We start from the raw sequence: 22,372 nt of genomic DNA on the forward strand, positions 1-22,372 counted from the left end.
ACTACCGAGCGTGTTCCCGGTGACGGGAGGATATGCAGGACTGTACTGTACACGTGCTGGTCGTGTTTGTAAACCCACTGTAAAGTACCCGGGCTATGTTTGAACTTCCTCTAGTTTATTGCCACATACTATGTGTGCTTTATATAATCAGCAATATACATTTGCATTTAATTCTTTGTAGTACTTAGTAGTTTTGCATTTGCATTTAATTATTTAAGAGGGAGGATGTAGATTAGTGTGTCGATAATGTATATATGTTACTACACAGATTATGCTTGCTGCACATTCCTTATGTCACTCATACTACTGGTCCGCCCACATGCTTATTAGTGAGCTTTCTCTCTCCCTCCAGTTAGACTAGCTGAATGCATGGAGACGAAAGCACCTTGTGTTTCCTCCACAGAGTTGCTAATAAAAGACTATGGATTCTAATCACTATGTGTGAGTCTAATCATTTCCTACAGTTGGTGACAAACTTACTGCTGCAGCCTTCAGTTGCCCCTGCAGAAGGCCACATCACTGCCCTTCCCACACCAGAAGAGTAGATTTGCTGTTAAGCTCCCATTTGGGACTTGGGTTGTAGGAGTAGGAAATGTAATGTACTTGGAATAAAATCTTAGCGCTGAGTTAATGAGTTAGTGCCAAGATAGTCATATGTAGCTATTTGTACCATGGAACTATTGGCATTGTGAGCATTTTAGTTATTAGTGCATGTTAATGTGACATTGTGCACCTATTTAATATTGAATAATATTGTGGAATGGTTAGTATTGTGCGTTTACTTATGTTATATAAAATGATAGTATAGTTTTGATAGTATTGATAATTATAGTATTGAGATAGTAGTAACAGGATCGGTCCGAGTCAGCATGAATTTACAAAGGGGAAATCATGCTTGACTAATCTTCTGGAATTTTTTGAAGATGTAACTCGGAAAATGGACAAGGGAGAGCCAGTGGATGTAGTGTACCTGGACTTTCAGAAAGCATTTGATAAGGTCCCACATAGGAGATTAGTGGGCAAAATTAGGGCACATGGTATTGGGGGTAGAGTGCTGACATGGATAGAGAAGTGGTTGGCAGACAGGAAACAAAGAGTAGGGATTAACGGGTCCCTTTCAGAATGGCAGGCAGTGACTAGTGGGGTACCGCAAGGCTCGGTGCTGGGATGCAGCTATTTACAATATTACATCAATGATTTGGATAAAGGGATTCAAAGTAACATTAGCAAATTTGCAGATGACACAAAGCTGGGTGGCAGTGTGAACTGTGAGGAGGATGCTTTGAGAATGCAGGGTGACTTGGACAGGTTGGGGGAGTGGGCAGATGCATGGCAGATGAAGTTTAATGTGGATAAATGTGAGGTTATCCACTTTGGTAGCAAAAACAGGAAGGCAGATTACTATCTAAATGGCGTCAAGTTGGGAAAAGGAGAAGTACAATGGGATCTGGGGGTCGTACATCAGTCTATGAAAGTAAGCATGCAGGTACAGCAGGCAGCGAAGAAAGCGAATGGCATGTTGGCCTTTATAACAAGAGGAATCGAATATAGGAGCAAAGAGGTCCTTCTGCAGTTGTACAGAGCCCGAGAGAGACCACACCTGGAGTATTGTGTGCAGTTTTGGTCCCTTAATTTGAGGAAGGACATTCTTGCTATTGAGGGAGTGCAGCGTAGGTTTACAAGGTTAATTCCCGGGATGGTGGGACTGTCATATGCTGAGAGAATGGAGCAGCTGGGCTTGTACACTCTGGAGTTTAGAAGGATGAGAGGGAATCTCATTGAAACATATAAGATTGTTAAGGGCTTGGACATACTAGAGGCAGGAAACATGTTCCCGATGTTGGGAGAGTCCAGAACCAGGGGCCACAGTTTAAGAATAAGGAGTAAGCCATTTAGAACGGAGACGAGAAAACACTTTTTCTCACAGAGAGTGGTGCGTCTGTGGAATTCTCTGCCTCAGAGGGCGGTGGAGACAGGTTCTCTGGATGCTTTCAAGAGAGAGCTAGATAGGGCTCTTAAAAATAGCTGAGTCGGGGGATATGGGGAGAAGGCATGAACTGATTGGGGATGATCAGCCATGATCACATTGAATGGCGGTGCTGGCTCAAAGGGCCGAATGACCTGCTTCTGCACCTATTGTCTATTGTTTATTTGTTGGTATTGCATATCATTTTGCAGTGCATCTTTTTAATCTTGTAGAGTTATTTTATACTAATTTATTTTATGTATCAAGATAGAAAGGTATAATGATTAGTGTGTAATGCAGCTGACATGTAGGGAGGGGTGCACAGATATTTTAGGCTCCATATATAATAATTGCGCATTTGGCACAATAAACTGTAGATGCTGGTTTACAAAATAAAGAGTGGCACTAAGGACAATGATCGCAACCTCTGCCAGCATCAAACCCAAGAGCATAAGTAACATTTGTACGGTTTACTCAGTTCCTGCTCTAGGCAGCTGTGAGCATGAGGAATGGCTCTGCGATAACTTCAATTGCACATTCTGGAGACTCAAATGCGTTCCACTCCCTCCTCAACCGTTCATTTCCATTCTCCATTTTGCACACTTGCCCAATCTCCCCACTCTTAGAACCCTCATGCTTGTTTTGAACTTCCCTGCCAGTGGCTTCCACATTCAACGGAGCATCCTCCGCAATTTCTGCCACCTGCGCGGCATTGCCATCTCCTGACACATCTTCCCCTATGGGGCTGCTCCTCAGAGCCACTTCTCGGTCTTCTCTAGTCCATGGCATCCTCCCTCGCAACCTTAGCAGTGACCCCGTCTTTTACTTCTTTTCCTCACCATTGCTGGAGACACGCGACCACATAAGGTGGTTTAAACGTACTTATCTTCAGTCGAGAGTACTGTACTCTCAGCTCATGCAACGGTCGTCACTATGGTGGAGGGACTGGCTTCCGTTCACATTTCAGCTTGATCTGAATCCATGCCCCCGAGCTTCCTCAGCCTCCCTCCGTGGATTTCATTGTAAACTCGAGGAACACCATTCCACCTTCCCATTGGCCCTTTAGAACCAACCTCCCTTCTATTGACTGCATTTACACCTCACGCTGCCTTGGCAAGGCCACCAGCATAATCAAGAATGAGTCGCACCCTGGCCACTCCCTCTTCTCCTCTATCCCATCGGGCAAAAATGTATAGAAGTGTGAAAACTCACACCTCCAGATTCAGGGATAGTTTCATCCCAGCTGTTATCAGGCAACTGAACCATCCCACCAACAACTAGAGAGCAGTCCTGAACTACTATCTACCTCATTGGAGAACCTGGGACTATCTTTGATCGGACTTTACTGGCTTTACCTTGCACTAAACGCTATTCACATTATTCCCTTCATCATGTATCTGTACACTGTGGATAGCTCGATTGTAATCACATATTGTCTTTCCACTGACTGGATAGCACACAACAAAAACGTTTCACTGTACCTCGATACACGTGATAATAAACTAAACACAACTGACAGAACTGATAAGCATTTCCACTACTTTAATTCCAAATCTCCAACATCCCCCCAAATTCCTAAAATAATTTCATACATATTGTGAATATTCATTTCCTCCAAACATCCATCATTATTCTTCATTATCACCCGTTGTCCTTCAATCCCTCCTGCTCTTCACTCTCTCAGACGTTCCTTTCTATTCTCTTCTCCCACTCCCACAGCAACGCAAAACCTCTCTCTCCACCTGATCCTGTTCCGATGAGAGATCTTGTTTCTCTCTCCACAGATGCTGCCTAACCTGCTGAACGTTTCCAGCAGTTTTTATTTTTACTTCAAATTTTCAATTTTGTGTTGGTTTACACTTCTGCATCCTGAAATACCATGCACTGATGCACTTAACCTGTAACAACTGGGACTTGAAAATGGTGCCGAATCTGGCGACTCTGTATCCTGTCACGGTGTACTACATCTATACACTTGTGCTGTACCTGAGATGCGTATCTAAGATGTACCTAAGTGCTTATGCATAGTGATACAAAAATGAATTACACTGTACCTGCGACAAATAAAAGACCTTTGTGCGAATCCTGTTTTGTCAGATTCCTGGGAGGTGCCGTTTGAGGAGATCTCGGAGCTGCAGTGGCTCGGCAGTGGAGCTCAGGGAGCTGTGTTTTTGGGCAAATTCCGAGGTGAAGACGTGGCCATTAAAAAAGTGCGGGAACAGAAGGAGACAGACATCAAACACCTGAGGAAGCTAAAGCACCCGAACATCATAGCATTCAAGTAAGGTTTACACGTACTATGTCCTTAAAAGCAATGTATTTCACTGGCTCCCGAACACTCTTGGTTTTGTTCTGGAGATGAACAGATGCTGACCAGTCCAGACTGCTGGAAATGAGCCTGAGCACAAGAACTCGGCCGCTTGGTGGGAGGAGACAAGCCATCATGACAGTCCTTCTGTGCAGTTCTGGTCACCTCATTACATGAAAGATGTGGAGTTTTCAGAGAGTATGCAGAGAGGTTGCCAGAATGCTACTGGGATTAGAGAGTATAAACTATAAGGAGAGATTGCACTATCTGGAGCATCGGAGATCGAAGGGATGCCTGGTAGAAGTTTATCAAATTATGAGAGGCATAGATAGGATAGCAATCAGAACCTTTTTCTCAGGGTAGAAAAGTCAAGATTAGAGGGTATAGCTTTAACATCAGAGGGGGAAAGTCTAAAGGAGATGTGCGGGCAGGTGTTTTACACAGAGTGCGGTGGATGCCTAGAATGCTCTGCCAGAGGTGGTAATGGAAGCAGATATGATAGAGGCGTTTATGAGGCTTTTAGGTAGGGTCATTGATATGCAGGGATTGGAGGCATGTGGATCACATGCAGGTAGAGGAGATTAGTTTAACATGGCATCATGTTCAGCACAGACCTTGTGGGGCAAAGAGCTTTTCCCTGTGCTGTGCTGTGCTGTTCTATATCATTTACTCTCTATTAGTCAGCTGCCCACAATCGTGCAGTACTTGCTCAGTCACTGAGATGCATCCTGTCTCAGTCCCAGCATCGCTCGGATTTCCAGTACTTTTAATTCTGATGCAAGTAGTTAAACAAGTTAGTTTATCCCTAAACTAAACCAAAAGGTCATCACAGAACTGTCAAGGATTAACCGAGGGCCGAGCAGAAGGGGGTGTGGGAGCAGTGGTTGGAGAAGTGAGGACTGCTACCTGTAGCCTGTGACCCAGCCCCTACCTCAGGTCAGCAGTGAACTGGGCTGAGAGTGAGTGGACCCTGTGTTTGTCTCTCCTCAGGGGTGTGTGCACCCAGGCCCCGTGTTACTGCATTATTATGGAGTATTGCGCCCATGGGCAGCTCTACGAGGTTCTGCGGGCAGGACGGAAGATCAGTCCCCGGCTGCTGGTCGATTGGTCCTCGGGAATCGCAAGTGGCATGAACTACCTGCACCTCCACAAAATCATCCACAGGGACCTCAAATCACCCAAGTGAGTAAAACGTACACCCACCAACATGCACGTCTGCTCATCCTGGTGATGTACACACATCAACACAAACACAACCTGCACATGGACACAGACATATTTACTATTATTCCTGTTTTGAGATCTGGACATCAGTGACAAGGCTAGTATTTATTGCCCATCCCTAATTGTCCTTGCACTGAGTGGCTTGTTGTGCCATCTCAGAGGGCGTTTAGTCAGCCACATAGGGCAGTCTGGAGTCACGCGTTGGCCGGCCCGGGTTATCGAGGCTGATTCCCTCGCCCACAGCTGATTCACAGAAACTTGTGTCTGAGAATGTGAACGTTCCGGTTGGTAGTGAGGAACACAGGAAGTTAGTCCGGGAGGTGATTTAGTATCTGAGGGACTTTCATGAATATTATGCGTTTCCACAACAATCTCATAGTGTTGAGCTCATCATTACATGACCAGCCTTAAGTTCCACACTAAACCATGATGGAATTTGGACATTGTCAGCTGGATTGCAGGTCCAGGCCTCTGGGCTACTTCCCTGTAACTTAACTGTCATACCACCACCATACCCAGAAGCAACGTGCAAAGACAAATGTGTACATTTAACCACAGTAACATGCACATACTAAAATGCATTTACATGTACATGTGGACACATAAACACCCAGCCAACAATGGGCCATTTTGGACTCAGCCCTTGTGGACATTATCTGTTACAGACCCTGCTTTGTTCTGGCCTTCTGTATCTTTCAGTCTGAAGAATGCGTCTGACCCGAAACATCACCTATTCCTTTTCTCCAGAGATTTTGCTTGATCTGCTGAGTTACTCCAGCATTTTGTGTCAATCTTTGGTATAAACCAGCATCTGCAGTTTCTTCCAATACATACTGTACATATTCATTAATACACGTACACACACAAATAAAAATAGATATGTATGTGCACAAAATAAGCACATCTACATAAGAAAATAGACAAAAGAATACAAAAAAATAGGAGCAGGAGTTGGCCACTGGGCCCCACAAGTCTGCCCTCCCCTTCAATGTGATCGTGGCTGAACTATCCTGGCCTCAGCCCCCGTTATGTCCCACTTCCCCACAACCCTCAATTCCTGGATGGGGTCAGACAACACGGAAACAGGCCCTTCGGCCTAACTCGTCCTTGCCGACCAAGATGCCAATCTGCCAATTTTTTATATATCTCCACCTGAAATGTATCTAATGATCTGGCCTTCATTACCCTCAGGGACAGAAAATTCCAGAGATTCACTGCCCTCAGAGATTACATTTTAAGGCACCTCAGTTTTAAATGACCGGACATTTATTTTGTAATGATGTCCCCGTGTTTGTGACTCTCAGCGCATGTTTGTACGCACAAAGTAATCACACTCCACAACACGTAAATGTACAAATAGACAGATAAAACCAAATAAACATAAATACACATGAAAAATATACGTAAAACTCAAAACCGCCCACATGTAATTATATATAAATATACATTGATTGATACTTTATTGTCACATGTACTAGGTACAGTGAAATTCATTTTTTGCATACAATACACAAGTATGCAAAGAGTATAGGGTGTTACAAAATTACAAAAGTATTCACTATACAGCTGCTCCTCGACCTACGATGGGGTATGTTCCAATAAACCCATCGTAAATCGAAAATATCACAAGTCGAAAACGCATTTAATACAATGCAATCACGTGACCGGAAGTGATGTGCGGCTCGCTGCCGTTGCCAAGCGTTTGCCGATCGTAAAGTCGAAATATCGTAAGTTGAAGCATCGTAAATCGGGGAGCATCTGTACGTAGTTCCGATGGTCTGTTGTTGGTGTTGTTGATTGTGGTCTTCCCCCACAGAGCCTTTGTATTGGCTGCAACAAGCTTCAGTATGTCCCTCAGCAGGTCTGAAAAGGGCCAGTGGGCAGAACTACTCAGTGAGTGCTGCCATGTTTAGGAGGCAGGGAGGGTTGGGTTGGAAGTCAGCTTTAAACAGGACCTGGTTCAATGACTGACCGCCAGTGAGGCTGGGATGAAATGCCCTGAAGTCATGTTAAAGGACTCTGGTGCTTTCCTTCTGTTCCAGTGTGCTAGTTACCCACGACGACACTGTGAAGATCTCCGACTTTGGCACTTCCAAGGAGCTGAGCGACAAGAGCACAAAGATGTCCTTCGCTGGCACGGTGGCCTGGATGGCCCCCGAGGTGATTCGGAATGAACCTGTCTCTGAGAAGGTGGACATTTGGTAAGCAGCGCATGACACTGGTGTTGGGGCATAAATTCCCAATTGCAGATGTTAAGTCCATAACCCCAAGAAGAGTCCTGACCAGAAACATTGCATATCCATTCCCTGCGCTGATGCGGTCTGGCCCGCTGAGTAAAGGGCCTGTCTCACTTGGGCGTCATTTGCACGTGACGCAGGTGGCGCGCGAGGATTTTGAGAATCCCAAAATCCTGGGGCGTTGCGCGCGCCCGCCCGCGCATTACTGCCTACCCCACAACGTCTCACCACGCGCCATGCGCGCGTAATGCACACCATGCGCGTCGTGACGCGTAAATGATGTTGCATAAATGATGCGCAAATAACGCCCAAGTGGGCCAAGACCTTTACTCCAACACTTTGTGTTTTGCGATAGAAGTTGGGATATTATGTTCCAGTTGTACAAGACGTTGATGAAGCTGCATGGAGTATTGTGTACTATATTGTGTTCAGTTTTGGTCATCCTGCTATAGGAAAGATGGCATTAAGATGAAAAGTGGCCAGGACTCACGGGCCTGATCTATAGGGCAGGCTTGGTCTTTATTCGAGAGATTGGGCAGGCTAGGACTTTATTCCTTGGAATGCAAGAGACTAAGGGGTGATCTTACAGAGGTGTATAAAATCATGATAGGGTGAATGCACATAGTCTTTTTCCCAGGATAGGAGAATCACAAACTAGAGGCATATGTTTAAGGTGAGAGGGGAAAGAACCTGAGGGGCAACTTTTTCACACAGACAAGCTGAAACAAGATAGGAAAAAGTTTAGAGGGATATGGACCAAATACAGGCAATAGAATCAGCTTAGATGGGGTATCTTGGTTGCAATAATGAGTTGACCAAAAGGCCAGTTTCCATGCTGTATCACTCATTATGACTTTATGAAAACACGGAGTCTGCTTCAGTAGAGCATAAACAGAGTCTGCTTTAGCAGAACAAATACCGAGGGACAGTGTGATCAAGCTGTACACATTATGGGAAGACAGGGCCATGTGAGCAAAAGCAGACTAATTCCAGTCATATGGTCATACAACAGGTCTAGAACGAGGGATCACGGACTTAATATCAAATAATGAAGCGCCAAACAGCTTCCTCTTGCCCTGTATAGATCTGAACGTAATGATAATTGCAGCTTTACAGTGTGGTTTGGTGCTGACCAGAAAGGTGAGTTCCAGTAGTCCGAGTTTTACGAGACTGCAGTGCTATGGTCCCCTGTTCATTGAAGTCCACTGGATTCAGAGTTTGGGCTGAGGCAACAGTCATGGTTCTTATTAAGATTGGCCAGAATATGATGGTGGCTCAGCTCTGGTTAGTCTTGCTCTTGGTGTTATCTTGTACAGATCCAGCTAAGTGCCAGTCAGCTACCTGATATTGATGACTGCATTTGATGTGGAGTTAGACGTTCACCTGCTACTTGTATTTCTCCCCCTGTCTGGCACAGGTCATTTGGTGTGGTGCTGTGGGAGCTACTGACCGGGGAGGTGCCCTACAAGGATGTGGATTCTTCCGCTATCATCTGGGGTGTGGGCAGCAACAGCTTGCACCTGCCTGTCCCTTCCACGTGTCCCGACGGGTTCAAAATCCTCATGAAGCAAACGTGGTGAGGATGGATGAAGGCTGGCCTGCAGCTACAGGCAGTTAACTAACGGTCAACACAGTTACACACCATTAGATAAGCTGACCATTAAACATAGTTAGCTACGGTTCAAAACTGTTACAATCAGTTACCTAGTTAAGAGCAGTCACAGTCAGTTATCAACAGTCAAATGCAATTACAGACAGCTACCTACAGTTAAACACAGTTATAGGAGTTAACAGGCAGCATATCTGGAGAGAAGGAATGGGTGATGTTTCGGGTTCCTCTTCTCTCCAGAGATGCTGCCTGTCCTGCTTCTTCTTGCGTTTGAGGCAACAGGTTATGTAACGCCCTCCAGGTGCTGTAGCCAGTTCAATGTGGTGTTGTCGAGGGCTGTGAGGTCTCCCCCGTGGAGAACAATGCAGTCGAAAATGACATGCTGCCTTTTTGCTAGTCTGCTCCACACGCGCAGGCTGCAGATGAACGCAGCCCCCAGCGATGCATGTTGGCGTTGAACCGGTCGACCCCTGTATGGAGCCAGTTCAGGGCGACCCACACATTGCGGGGCAGGACGGAGCCGGGTGTCCTGCTGAGTTACTCTGACGTTTTGTGTCTCTCTTCGGTGTAAACCAGCATCTATAGTTCCTTCCTGCACATACAGGTAATTAACTGCAGTTACGCACAATTATGGAAGCTGGAACATTCCAGAACACCACTCAGGAGAGACCAGGGAGCAGATCGGAAAGTGCCAGGGCATGGGAAAGTGCGGGAAGTGATAGATATTTGGGGAGCGAAAGCTGAGTGAAGTGAGAGCCATAGGAGAGTGCTGGAACAGGCTTGGGTGGGAGAGAGATGGCCAAGGAGGAGAGGCAGAGAAGGGGCTTGCAGGGAACCAGCCCAGAATGATGTCCATTCCCTTGTTTCCCAGCTGCATACAGCTGACTGGGCTGCACCAAGAAGGGCAAGGGTCATTGACAATGGGACAGGACGGGAGGTGGAGGCAGTGACTCTCAGCCCGCTCCTGTAACGGGATAGATGCAAAATACTGGAGTAACTCAGCGGGCCAGGCAGCATCTCTGAATAGAAGGAATGGGTGACGTTTCAGGTCGAGACCTGAAGATGCTGCCTGTCCCGCTGAGTTACTCCAACATTTTGTGTCTATCTTCGGTTTAAACCAGCATCTGCAGTTCCTTCCAACACCTGTAACTGGGGCACTGTGTACTTTACTGCCTTCCTGTGCCTGATGGTGGGCACTACAGGAATGCGTCTGCTCACAACCGGGGGATGAATCGAGCTGATACACCATTCACTGCAGGGAATTGGACACTTGGTCAAAGGTCACTTGGCATGCTTGGACATTTGGTCAAAGGTCAACTACCCCCTTCCATCCCTCTCCCGCCCCCTATCTCTGTCTCCCTTCTGACTGTTTTTTATTTTACTCCCATATCTTCTCACTATCCTCTCTTTTCCACAGGTCCAATCTCTATTTGAGTACTGAGCGAGTGCTGTATCACATTTCAGATGAGATGTAAACCAATGCCCTATCTGCTCTCTCAGACTAATAGAAATGAATCCATGCCACCATTTCAGTAAAGGGCCGTAGAGTTTATTGTCTGGGCCAATAATTAACCCTCAACCAATGCCAAAATCTGGTTATTTGCCAGCTAATATTTTAAAGTCATCTGCTTCGTTTTCCTTTTTTACAACACTAATTGGACCGTTTATTTATTTATTAATTATTAAGTTGTGGACATTGCTTCCATTTATTGCCCATCTGTAATTGCCCCAGAACTGAGGAGGCAGTTAGAATCAGACATAGAACAGATGGGTGTGTGAGGTGTCAGATTGCTTTTCTAAAAGTGTCAGTAAATTGGATGGGATTTTGGTCATTTTGTGGCCTCCTTTAATGATCCCAGCATTTTTTATTTTTTTTATTCCAGGTTTAGTTTAATCATTTAAGTTAAAATTTCCCAGCAGCTGTGGATTTGAGCTCCTGCTGTAAACCACTGACTGAAGAGCAGTGGAGTCCTGAGCTTTTGAAGAGCTGCAATATAACATTTACGGCCTAGAAGCACAAGATTGTGCATGCTATACTATGAAGAACCTCTTTCTTTCTCTCTCTCTCTCTCTCTCGCTCTGTCTGTCTCCCTGCAGCTCTGTTCTGATATCCCACCCCCTCTCATTCACCTCTTCTGCTGGTGCATCCACCAAGTTACAGGTGGGTTCTGCACAACCTCCCGACTTGGTGGATGTCATACCCCATGACCTTCAGGTGATTTGGCAGACTGGGGCTTACTGGGAAACCGTGTGTGATCTTGCACCAGCACTGGGTACATTCATGCTACTAAACTAGAACTGCTCTCTTCTTCAGGCACAGTAAACCTCGCAACCGGCCATCCTTCCGCCAGATCCTTCTCCACCTGGACATCGCGTCAGCTGATGTTCTGGGAACCCCTCAGGAGACCTACTTTAAATCCCAGGTAACATGGCAGGGCAGTGACTGAAATCTCTGAGCGATATCCACAAGGCTGCCCAGCTAAGACACCAGGAGGTCCCTCGTCTGTGCTGCATTTGCCACGATCAATAGGTTGGAACAGTTGGCCTCAGCAACAGAGCATTAGGTTAAGGTGCAGTTCGTTGGACTTTGCAAGTTGGAAATTGGTTGCTGCTTTTCCTGAATTACCAATGGTTTCCTCACATCTCTAATGAGGAAAACAATTGTAAATGACTATCAGAGAGCAGCATGAAGCTTTCTGGAACATTACAATATTACAATATATATAGGATTACACATATATGTGACTAAAGAGAGTTACTGCATGTGCCAATAGTGAAAGAGAGTAAGTGATTGTAGGAAACTGGTCCAAAAGGTTAGAGGTCTTGGGCTCTATAAGATCACCCCTTAGTTGGCAAGCTTCCCACCGCAGTGGGATGTAAACCATTGTGCTTACAATTGCCACTGGTAATCATGACATCTGTGGTATCCATACAGCTTGCTGGCTGGTGGCATCCCATGGTTAATGGAAGATTGGATTGGGACTTCGGAGTGTTATCAAGGCACTTGAGAACCAGCTCTTCATCAAACTAAAGGTGTGTCGGAGAGTAGCACTGAGCCACGTAGCCTGTGGGCTCTTGGCTAATCCCTGGCCCATGCCGAGCCTTTGTACTCTGAGCTCTTGCTTGGTCACAGCCTAACGACTCTTAGTGAGTGAGCCATAATGTCGTGAAGATGGCATTCATTTGCAAAGACTCCACAGTCAAGCAGACAATCACATTGGCAAGGGGACCAGAGACCAGGGAAGAAACTGAATTGTGAATGTGAGTCTTGAGTCACTTTGCCACAGCACACCAGCAAAATGAACAAAAAAACACAAATTGCTGGAGTAACTCAGCGGGTCAGGCAGCATTTAGTGAGCATGGATCGGCTGTGTTTCTGGTTAGGACCCTTCTTCAGACTGATTGTAGTGGGAGGTGAAGAAAGCTGGAAAATAGGTGGCGGCAGGATAAAGCCCAGCAAGTGATGGGTGGATACAGATGAGGGGAATTTTGATTGGCAGATGGGTGGATAAAGGCTAGAGATTAAAATGAGATAAAACGGTGTAAGCGAAGGAGAGAAGAGGAATGAAATGAGAAGCCAGAGAGAGGGATATGAGTGGGCGGAGAAGGAGGAGGGAGAAAGTGGGGGGTCGGGATAGTGGGAGAAATGGGTGTGGAACTGGTTGGCGGTTCCCTACTCACAGGGGGGGGTTCTTTGCCCAAAACTGAGAATTCAATGTTTATACCAAGGCTGTAAGCGACCCAAACAAAATAAGAGGTGCTGTTTCTCCAATTTGCATGTAGCCTCACACTGGCAATGGATGGCTACATACAATTCTGACGAGACCCCAGGATGGTTCTCTCCCCCCCCCCCCCCTACACAATCAGTGTGAAGAAGGGTCCCAAACTGAAACGTCACTTATCTATATTCTGCAGAGAACCCACTGAGTTATTCCAGCACTTTGGGGTTTTTTTTGTTGTAAACAAGCATCTGCAGTTTCTTGTTTCTCCAGTAAAATGAATGATCTTTGCTTACAGGCTGAATGGAGAGAAGAAGTGAAAAAGCATTTTGAAAAGATAAAGAGTGAAGGAACATGCATCCATCGGTTAGATGAAGAATTAATCAAACGAAGGAGGGAGGAGCTGAGGTATGCTCGGAGCTGCACTCATCTCCTGAAAGTGGAGCATTATTGTAGCTTTAACCTTTCATATCATCCTGGGATGGGGAGTTAAGTATAATTAGTAAATTTGTAGATTACATGAAAACCAGTGATGTTGTTGAGGGTGCTCTTAGTCTGCAGAAAGATATTGATCGGTTGGTAAATGGGGCAGAGCAATAGTAGATGGAAATTAAACCTGCTTAGTGTGAAGCTTTGCATTTTGGGGAGTTCAAATAAGGATAGGCCAGATACCACAGAAGGTAAGACCCTCGGGGGTATTGAGAAACAAAGTGATCTGGGTTACAAACATTCAACTTATGGTCACCCTTACATATGAGTGAGCTAGATTCAAAAGTCACAGGTACGTACATATGTTTGTTCCTATGAGTAAGAGAACTGTTTTTCTCTCTCTCCACTCTTAGTAATTGCTCTTTTTCATCAACATTATGTGGCTTTGATGCCATTCATTCCAATACCGTGGGGGGTAGTGTTTTCATAAAGAATGATTGTTACGTATTTTCTGACTGACGGACAAAATCAATCTATAAAGGCTGTGTAAAAACTGAGCCGGTTTGTTAGCCAGGGACGGTCTGTACGGTGTTATGCCCCTGTCCCACTTAGGAAACCTGAACGGAAACCTCTGGAGACTTTGCGTCCCACCCAAGGTTTCCGTGCGGTTCCTGGAGGTTTTTGTCAGTCTCCCTACCTGCTTCCACTACCTGCAACCTCCGGCAACCACCTGCAACCTCCGGGAACAGCACGGAAACCTTGGGTGGGGCGCAAAGTCTCCAGAGGTTTCCGTTCAGGTTTCCTAAGTGGGACAGGGGCATTAGATTCTGTGAGAAGTGCTATCTGGAATAGACAATAGATAATAGGTGCAGGAGTAGGCCATTTGCCCCTTCAAGCCAGCACCACCATTCAATGTGATCATGGCTGATCATCCCCAATCAGTACCCCGTTCCTGCCTGCTCCCCATATCCCCTGACTCCGCTATCTTTAAGAGCCCTATGTAGCCCTATGTAGAGGTTGATCATGGCGCAAATCAACTCCTACCTCAACAAAAACCTGGACCCTCTGCAGTTCGCTTACCGCCACAACAGATCAACGGTGGATGCGATCTCGCTGGCCCTCCACTCCGCTCTGGACCACTTGGACAACAAAAACTCATATGTCAAGCTGTTATTCATTGATTACAGCTCGGCATTTAATACAATCATCCCCTCCAAGCTGGTTACCAAACTCGCAGAACTGGGTCTCAGCGCATCCCTCTGCAATTGGATCCTCGACTTCCTCATTCACAGACCACAGTCTGTTCGTATTGGTGGAAATGTGTCAGACCCGATAACAATCAGCACGGGAGCACCTCAAGGCTGCGTGCTCAGCCCCCTGCTGTATTCACACTATACTCATGACTGCGTAGCCGGTCATAGTGTAAACTCCATCAAGTTTGCTGACGACACCACTTTTGTGGGACGTATCACTGATGGGGATGAGTCAGAGTATAGAAGAGAGATCGAGCGACTGTCCATATGGTGCCAGCACAATAACCTGGCCCTCAACACCAGCAAAACCAAGGATCTGATTGTGGACTTTGGAAGGAGTAGGATGGGGACCCACAGTCCCGTTTATATCAATGGGTCGATGGTTGAAAGGGTCAAGAGCTTCAAATTCCTGGGCGTGCACATCTCTGAAGATCTTTCCTGGTCCGAGAACACTGATGCAATTATCAGCGCCTCTACTTCCTGAGAAGATTACGGAGAGTCAGATTGTCAAGGAAGACTCTCTCTAACTTCTACAGGTGCACAGTAGAGAGCATGCTGACCGGTTGCATCGTGGCTTGGTTCGGCAACTTGAGTGCCCTGAAGAGGAAAAGACTACAAAAAGTAGTAAACACTGCCCAGTCCATCATCGGCTCTGACCTCCCTTCCATCGAGAGGATTTATCGCAGTCGCTGTCACAAAAAGGCTGGCAGTATCATCAAAGACCCACACCATCCTGGCCACACACTCATCTCCCTGCTACCTTCAGGTAGAAGGTACAGGAGCTTGAAGACTGCAACGACCAGGTTCAGGAATAGCTACTTCCCCAGAGCCATCAGGCTATTAAACTTGGCTCGGACAAAACTCTGCCCATTATCTGTTATTTGCACTTTATAAGTTTATTTATTCATGTGTGTATTTACGTATATAATGGTATCTGGGCACACTGATCTGTTTTGTAGTCAATGCCTAATATGTTCTGTTGTGCTGAAGCAAAGCAAGAATTTCATTGTCCTAACAGGGAAACATGACAATAAACTCTCTTGACGAGCTCTCTCTTGAAAGTATCCAGAGAACCGGCCTCCGCCGCCCTCTGAGGCAGAGAATTCCACAAAGAATGGTAGGGTGAGCTCTTTTGTGACAATTCCACTGCTCTTGTTGCAGGCACGCACTGGACATCAGAGAGCATTATGAAAGGAAACTGGAACGAGCCAACAATCTCTACATGGAACTCAGTGCCATCATGCTGCAGCTGGAGATCAGAGAGAAAGAACTCATAAAGTAGGTACCAAAGTAACTCTGATGTACTGTGAGATATACGTTCGGCAGCGCATTCAGAGTCTGGATGTTCGGGGCTGGGATTCTCTGGTTATTTAATTATGTTCAGGGTGTGGGCATCAACTTGAGCAGTGTAGTGGCTGTGCTCAGTCGCCAGTGCGTGGTGTGTTAAGCCACTTGGAATGGGTGTTCCAATGTTACCCTCCACGTGCACTTGGGCAAACTAGATAAGGAACGCATCCTTTCTTCCATGCAGGGCACGAGAGAACCAACTGTTTTCAGACAGATTAGTGGGCGCTATATTGGAACCTGCTATACATTTCAAGATTTTTTTTCCATGTTCACAATTGGTAAACTACTATGGCAGGACATTAACACACATCCTTTGGATTACAAGTCCATAAATCTGAGTGCATCCAGACAATGCTGCAGCCTGATACCTCCATTGGGTCCCACTGACCTAATCCCTGTCCTATCTAGACATTGGAAGCTCAGTCTGACAGTACAGAGGTAGTGAAGGGGTTGAGGCAGCTGGAGATGAGAGAAGAGAGCCTGTGTGCTGGGTAGGTGGTGAAGGGTGCTGTGGACATTATTTGCGTACATGTGGACAGTTATCAAGAGGCAGCAACGAACAAAGGAGGAAATAGAGGAGACCAAAGATGGACCTTTGAGAGGGGACAGAGTTTGCAGAGTGGGGTTAGGAAGAGAAGCAATTGTTGGGGATCAGACCAGTAAGAGTGGACACAGCTGAGAATGATCTTGTTGTGGTGGATCACGTTCTTGTTGCAATGACAGATTGGCTCATGGTCCCAGTTCCTCAAAATGAATCACTTTATTCTTGTGTTTAACTCTCTCCTGGTTTTGCCTCAATTTACCTCTGTAACCTCCACCAACTTTGCACCTTTCTGCATTGGCCAGCAATATGATCCAGTCAACTTCATCTCAGCTCAGTCCAAGGGTTTGATTTAACATCCCCCTGTTCAAACACAGGTTCTCATACCATGGCATTCTTTCTCACTGCTGTTACTATCTCACCACCATCATTGTTCCAACATCTCCTCTCTGTCTGGCTTTAACCTTGTCACTAAATGCAGCATTTAAAGTGGTAAAGAGAGAGGTTCCATATTTCTCAGTTCCTTTTAACTGTGCAGTGATCTGAGGTGAAGTGGTTTGCTTCCCTTGAGGTTCCAATGATGCAGACCCAACTTATCTAGAACCAAGTCTTACATGTGAATGCACAGCCTCCCATTCCGACACACAACTGGATTGACATTACCTGACAATAGTTTCTCTGAGGGTCAGCGTGAAAGGTTATTGTTTGTGGTGCATGGAACCGATAGGATTTGTGAAACTGAATTGACTGAAGGAGAGGAAGAAGTGTTAATGAGAATCAATCATGGCCACAAATCAACTGTGAATCTACATGAGAGAGAAGGCCACAGAAATACCAGCTCATCCAATTAAGTCACACTAGGCTGCACACACAGTCTGACGTATATTCCCTTAAAGATGACAATTTTAAGAATGAAATTGGAAAACATCATTGACCTATTGAATTAATAGTGGATCCCAGCAATTTGAGTCTGAGGGGACTAATTACCCATCTCCGATTTGTGACTGGGTTGGCCTGGCTCAGTACTCTGTCACCCACTCTTGGAGTGGTGCAGTGCCTCCGGTGGGCCACTCTCGGAGCAGAGCCCCACTCTCGGAGTTGTGCGGCACTCCCGGTGCTCCACTCTCAGTGTGCGAGAGCAAACCCTGACATAAGGGCAAAGAGAAGTTGCAACTTGGGCTCAAGATGCCTCTTGGAGTGGTGTGTTTGTCTGGAAGGAGAGAGAGCAAAGCTTTAAAGTTTGGACAAATGCAGAGGCCTGTAGTGGGGGCTGGTTTGATTCGGGCTGTCTGGATGCACTGGGATGGGTTTCTGAGTAGTAGCGTGCCTGAGGTTATTACCTTTATAGTTGTGGTCGGGTTGGGAATGAGGAAACATTATATCCTTGATTGAAGATCAAGAGATCTATATCTAGAGAAAGAGAAAATGACAGGGGGGAGGGTGCGAGAGAGGATGTGGCAGAAATCTCGTTGGAGAGATTTTCTAAGTACCGCTTCAAAGTAGGCATTCCTTGAGGAGATTTTGCAGAGCAACAGATAAAATGTGGAGGATGCTGGTTTAAACCGAAGATAGACACAAAAAGCTGGAGTAACTCAGCAGGTCAGGTAGCATCTCTGGAGAGAAGGAATAGGTGACGTTTCAGGTCGAGACCCTTTGATTTTCTATATCTCTCTATATTGCCGTCTATATCTCTCGTTTCCCTTTCTCCTGACTCTCAGTCTGATGAAGGGTTTCGACCCAAAAATTAATCTATTCCTTTTCTCCAGAGATGCTGCCTGACCCGCTGAGTTACTCTGGATTTTTGTGTCCTGGAGTGAAGTTGAGTTTGGATTGTCTGTGGTCAGGTGGATTAGTTTTATACTGAAGCAGCTCACTAGATGGCAGTGTCTGGTCAAGGCAAGGCATTTATTGTCATATGCACAAGTACAGCGAGATACAAGTCTGGTTGGTGGGACAGTTCCACAGGGTCTGATGCCTCTCACCCAGAGTGACCCCTGCAGTGAGCATCAAAGGACAAGTCACCTCTGATTCTGTTCCAAGCCGAACACAGTGATAGTCCAAGATCCCTGACTTATGTTCCATGTCCTGGTTTGGGAGTCACTGTAAGATCCTTGGGAGCTACCTATCACCTGTAAGACCTGTGAGATCTACCCATTCTAAGCCAGACCTCTAAGAAGATCGGAGCAGCAGCAGGCTGTTAAGGCTCAGTCTCTTATTACACAAAATGTGGCTGATTTGTAACATAACTCAACAAACCTGCCTTTCACCAGATCCCTGAATATCTTTGTCCAACAAAAATCTATCGATCCCAGATATAAATGAACTATTGATCCAGTGTCCATTGCACTGAAGATAGACACAAAAAGCTGGAGTAACACAGCGGGTCAGACAGCGTCTATCAGTGCATTCCTTTGCATTGAACGGTTTTACACTGGCCTGTGTAGAAGGACGGCCTGACCACTGCTGAAAGGCCTAGCTTGAAATTTATAACATGATCCTTCCACTCCCGGTCCTAGAAACCCTAACATTCCATGTTTTTGCGTATAGAACACTCTTTCAGCCTATGCACCCTAATCTCACCTTCTGCATGGTGTTGCTTTACATTCATATTTTTCTTTCCAGATTTAATTACTTTGTGTTCTTTGCTTTTCACATTATAAATGCTTTCTGTTAACTCCTTGGTCCCAGCCCAGTTCCGGAAGAGGCAAGATTCATGTTCATGTCATAGAAGCAGAAATAAGCCATTTGTCCCCTCAAGTCTATCTTTCTCTCTCAACCCCATTCTCCTGCCTTTTCCCCGTAACCCTAACACCCTTACCAATCTCTACATTCAAAATACCCAATTATATGGCCTCCACAGCCATCTATGGCAACAAATTCCACAGTTTCACTGCCCTCTGGCTGAAGAAATTCCTCCTCATCTCCTTTGTAAAGGTACATCCTATTACTCTGAGGCTGTGCCATTTGGTTCTAGTTGTCGGCCCTCTTTGATCAGTTGTAGGCTGTTCCTTTTCCCAGAACTGATGCCAGCATCCTGTGACTTGGAACTCCTCTTCCCCATGAGGCTTTATCAGCCCTGTCTATATCTACCTCATCTTGATATCCCCATGTCAATCTTTTTGTGGCTCAAGATGAGCTCCTGTTCTTTAGTTTGTAGCTCCTGGTACTCTCCAGGCAAGAACAGGGGTAGAGGGCGGTCATTAGTTTAGTCTCTTGTGCCTGGTCTGCAGTTCAGTACAATCTTGTCTGATCTTTTACCTTAGCACCACTTCCCAGCACTAATCCCATTTCCCAAATATCTAACAACCTGGTCATCAGAAGTCAGGACATCTTAACTTTTTTCTTTGTCATTGATCCCAACACATGGATTTTCACCCTCCTCTATCCTATCAAGCTGGTTTGAGACATTGTTCATCCTGGCACCAGGTAGGCAATATCAGCATAACCTTCTCCCTGTAGAGAAGACCCTATATTTCAGAGAAGCCTGAAAGTCTTTTGTTGCACTGCAGACGTGAACAAGCTGTAGAGAAGAAGTACCCAGGAATGTACAAGCGTCACCTGGTCAGGCCAATAATTCGCACTAATGCCGTAGAGAAATTGATCAAGAAGAAGGCATCAAACCACAAGCCTGGAGCCCAGGGGAAGCGGTAAGTGAATGGTTAAATGAACCTGTTCATTGCACACTATCTACAGGGCTGCTTCCTAAGAATACATCATTGTTCTTGTTCTTCAGTAAAATGTGGGGCACATTGCTGACATAATAGAAACCCCATTACCTCAAATTGATTTGGATTGCGACCAGGGCAGTTTTCTATTCGATCTGTGTAGGAAGGAACTCCAGATGCTGGCTTATACCGAACATATAATGTTAGAGTAACTCAAATGGTCTGGTGTAGATTTACACACCCCGGGATGCCAAGATCTTTGCGATAGAGGCGACTCCTGCATTTCGTAGTCGGGGTTTGTATTGCTAGAAAACCATCCATATTGCAAATTTACATAACGTGAAGCCACTTCATCTCTGCGTGCGTCATGAAGCCCATGATTAAAAAAATATTGTTTTATAATGGCCCTTTTATAATGGGCTTTTTTTCACATAAATTCCGAGAGTGAATTTTATTCCATATCTCACTTTTTGGGTTGTGATTTATGAATGTCGAATGGCTATAAGGGAGGGTTTGCGTGTAGTCAGGGTACATTGGTCCTCGGGTATGCCACTGCCCCTGCATCAGTATGACTGGTCAGTGTCTACGAGTCGTTTGTGGACTGCCTGACAATGGGCTGGACCAAAATTAGCCCCATGTTTATGGAATGTTCCAAGTAATTGAGACCAGATGTAAAATATGAGAATTGATGCATTTTTCCTGTGCAGCTTTAAGATTAGTTTTTGTTTATTGTCACGTGTACCAAGGTACAGTGCAAAGCTTTTGCTGCATGCTAACCAATCAGCGGAAGGACAATACATGATTACAGTCGAGCCATCCACAGTGTACAGATACATGATAAAGGGAATAACATGAATAACAATTAGTGCAGGATAAAGTCCGAACAAACTTAGTCCACGGGCCTCCAATGAGGTAGGTCGTAGCTCAGGGCTGCCTTCTAGTTGTTGGTAGAATGGTTCAGTTGCCTGATAAGAACTGGGAAGAAAGTGTCCCTGAATGTGGACGTGTGCGTTTTTACACTTCTCAACATCTTGTCTGATGGGAGAGGGGAGAAGAGGGAGTGGCTGGGGTGCGATTTGTCCTTGAATATGCTGTTGGCCTTGCCGAGGCTGCGGGAGGTGTAATAAGAGTCAATGGAAGGGAGGTTGGTCTGTGTGATGGTCTGGGCCGCATCCACAATTCTTTGCAATAAGTGCTGACATACTTTGGAATTTCATGCCCTGACATTTGATTTGGCTTCATTACTCCCATGGACCCCACCTCCCATCCCTAAGGGTCGCTATTAAATGCCACATAACCTCAGGGTTTTGCATAACATGGATAGGGTTAAAGCACAGTTGGTTTCTGTAACCTGGTGGCCAGTATGCACTGGCAGCACACCTGATGGTGTACTCAAAATCTAAACTGATGCTCACAACTGTAGAGGTCTCTCTGGAGTCAAACTAACTGGGCACCGCAGCCTTATCTAAACCTACCTTTTAGCGATGTCAAACAGTTGCAACACCTGCCAATCAGCCTGTTGCTTCCTGCCAATCATCCAGGCATCGTCCTGGGAAATAATTATGTCTGAATTAGGATGTATAACTTTATCCTGTCCTATAAGGCAGACATTTCTGCGCCCTACAGATTTGTTATAGACAGAGACTGAACAAAGTTTGGAACTTCTCTAATATGCCATGCGGAAAATCCAGGTTGCTTCTCACATCCTGGGCAAACATAGCCTAAGCAACAGCAGGCAATGAGTGACAACACAGGAGGGCCAGGCAGGTAGGGGATGGCAGAGAGTGTAAAGGCCGAGTTTCTTTACCTTGGAGAGGAGAGGTGACCTGCAAGAGCTGTACAAATCATGAGGATCATGACTAGAGTGTGTAGCCAGAAGCATTGTCCCAAAGCAGAGGTTCTATAATCTGAGGGTATAATTTGAGGGAAGGGGTAAGAGTTTTAGAGGGGACCTGAGAAAGAACCTTTTCATCTGCACAGCGGCTGGAATCCAGAACGAACACCAGGTTGTAGCTGCCTGGGTAAAATCCAGAGGTGACCAGGGTTGCCTGATGCTTAATTATCTCCAGACTCC

General features: G+C 45.8%; 1 protein-coding gene across 7 annotated transcripts in view; it reads left to right on the forward strand.

Annotated features, from left to right (window-relative positions):
- LOC116975312 (mitogen-activated protein kinase kinase kinase 13-like) overlaps positions 1-22,372 on the forward strand; it is a 154,137-nt gene that overhangs the window by 110,478 nt on the left and 21,287 nt on the right. For all 7 annotated transcript variants that reach the window (XM_033024255.1, XM_033024258.1, XM_033024257.1 and 4 more), the window contains 8 exons: positions 4,064-4,247; positions 5,265-5,456; positions 7,541-7,699; positions 9,153-9,311; positions 11,659-11,767; positions 13,362-13,471; positions 15,907-16,023; positions 20,143-20,280. In XM_033024255.1, the coding sequence (XP_032880146.1) occupies positions 4,064-4,247; positions 5,265-5,456; positions 7,541-7,699; positions 9,153-9,311; positions 11,659-11,767; positions 13,362-13,471; positions 15,907-16,023; positions 20,143-20,280 (1,168 nt within the window). The remainder of the gene's footprint in view (positions 1-4,063; positions 4,248-5,264; positions 5,457-7,540; positions 7,700-9,152; positions 9,312-11,658; positions 11,768-13,361; positions 13,472-15,906; positions 16,024-20,142; positions 20,281-22,372) is intronic.

The sequence above is a fragment of the Amblyraja radiata genome, chromosome 7, assembly GCF_010909765.2.
Source record: "Amblyraja radiata isolate CabotCenter1 chromosome 7, sAmbRad1.1.pri, whole genome shotgun sequence".
Taxonomy (NCBI): Eukaryota; Metazoa; Chordata; class Chondrichthyes; order Rajiformes; family Rajidae; genus Amblyraja; species Amblyraja radiata.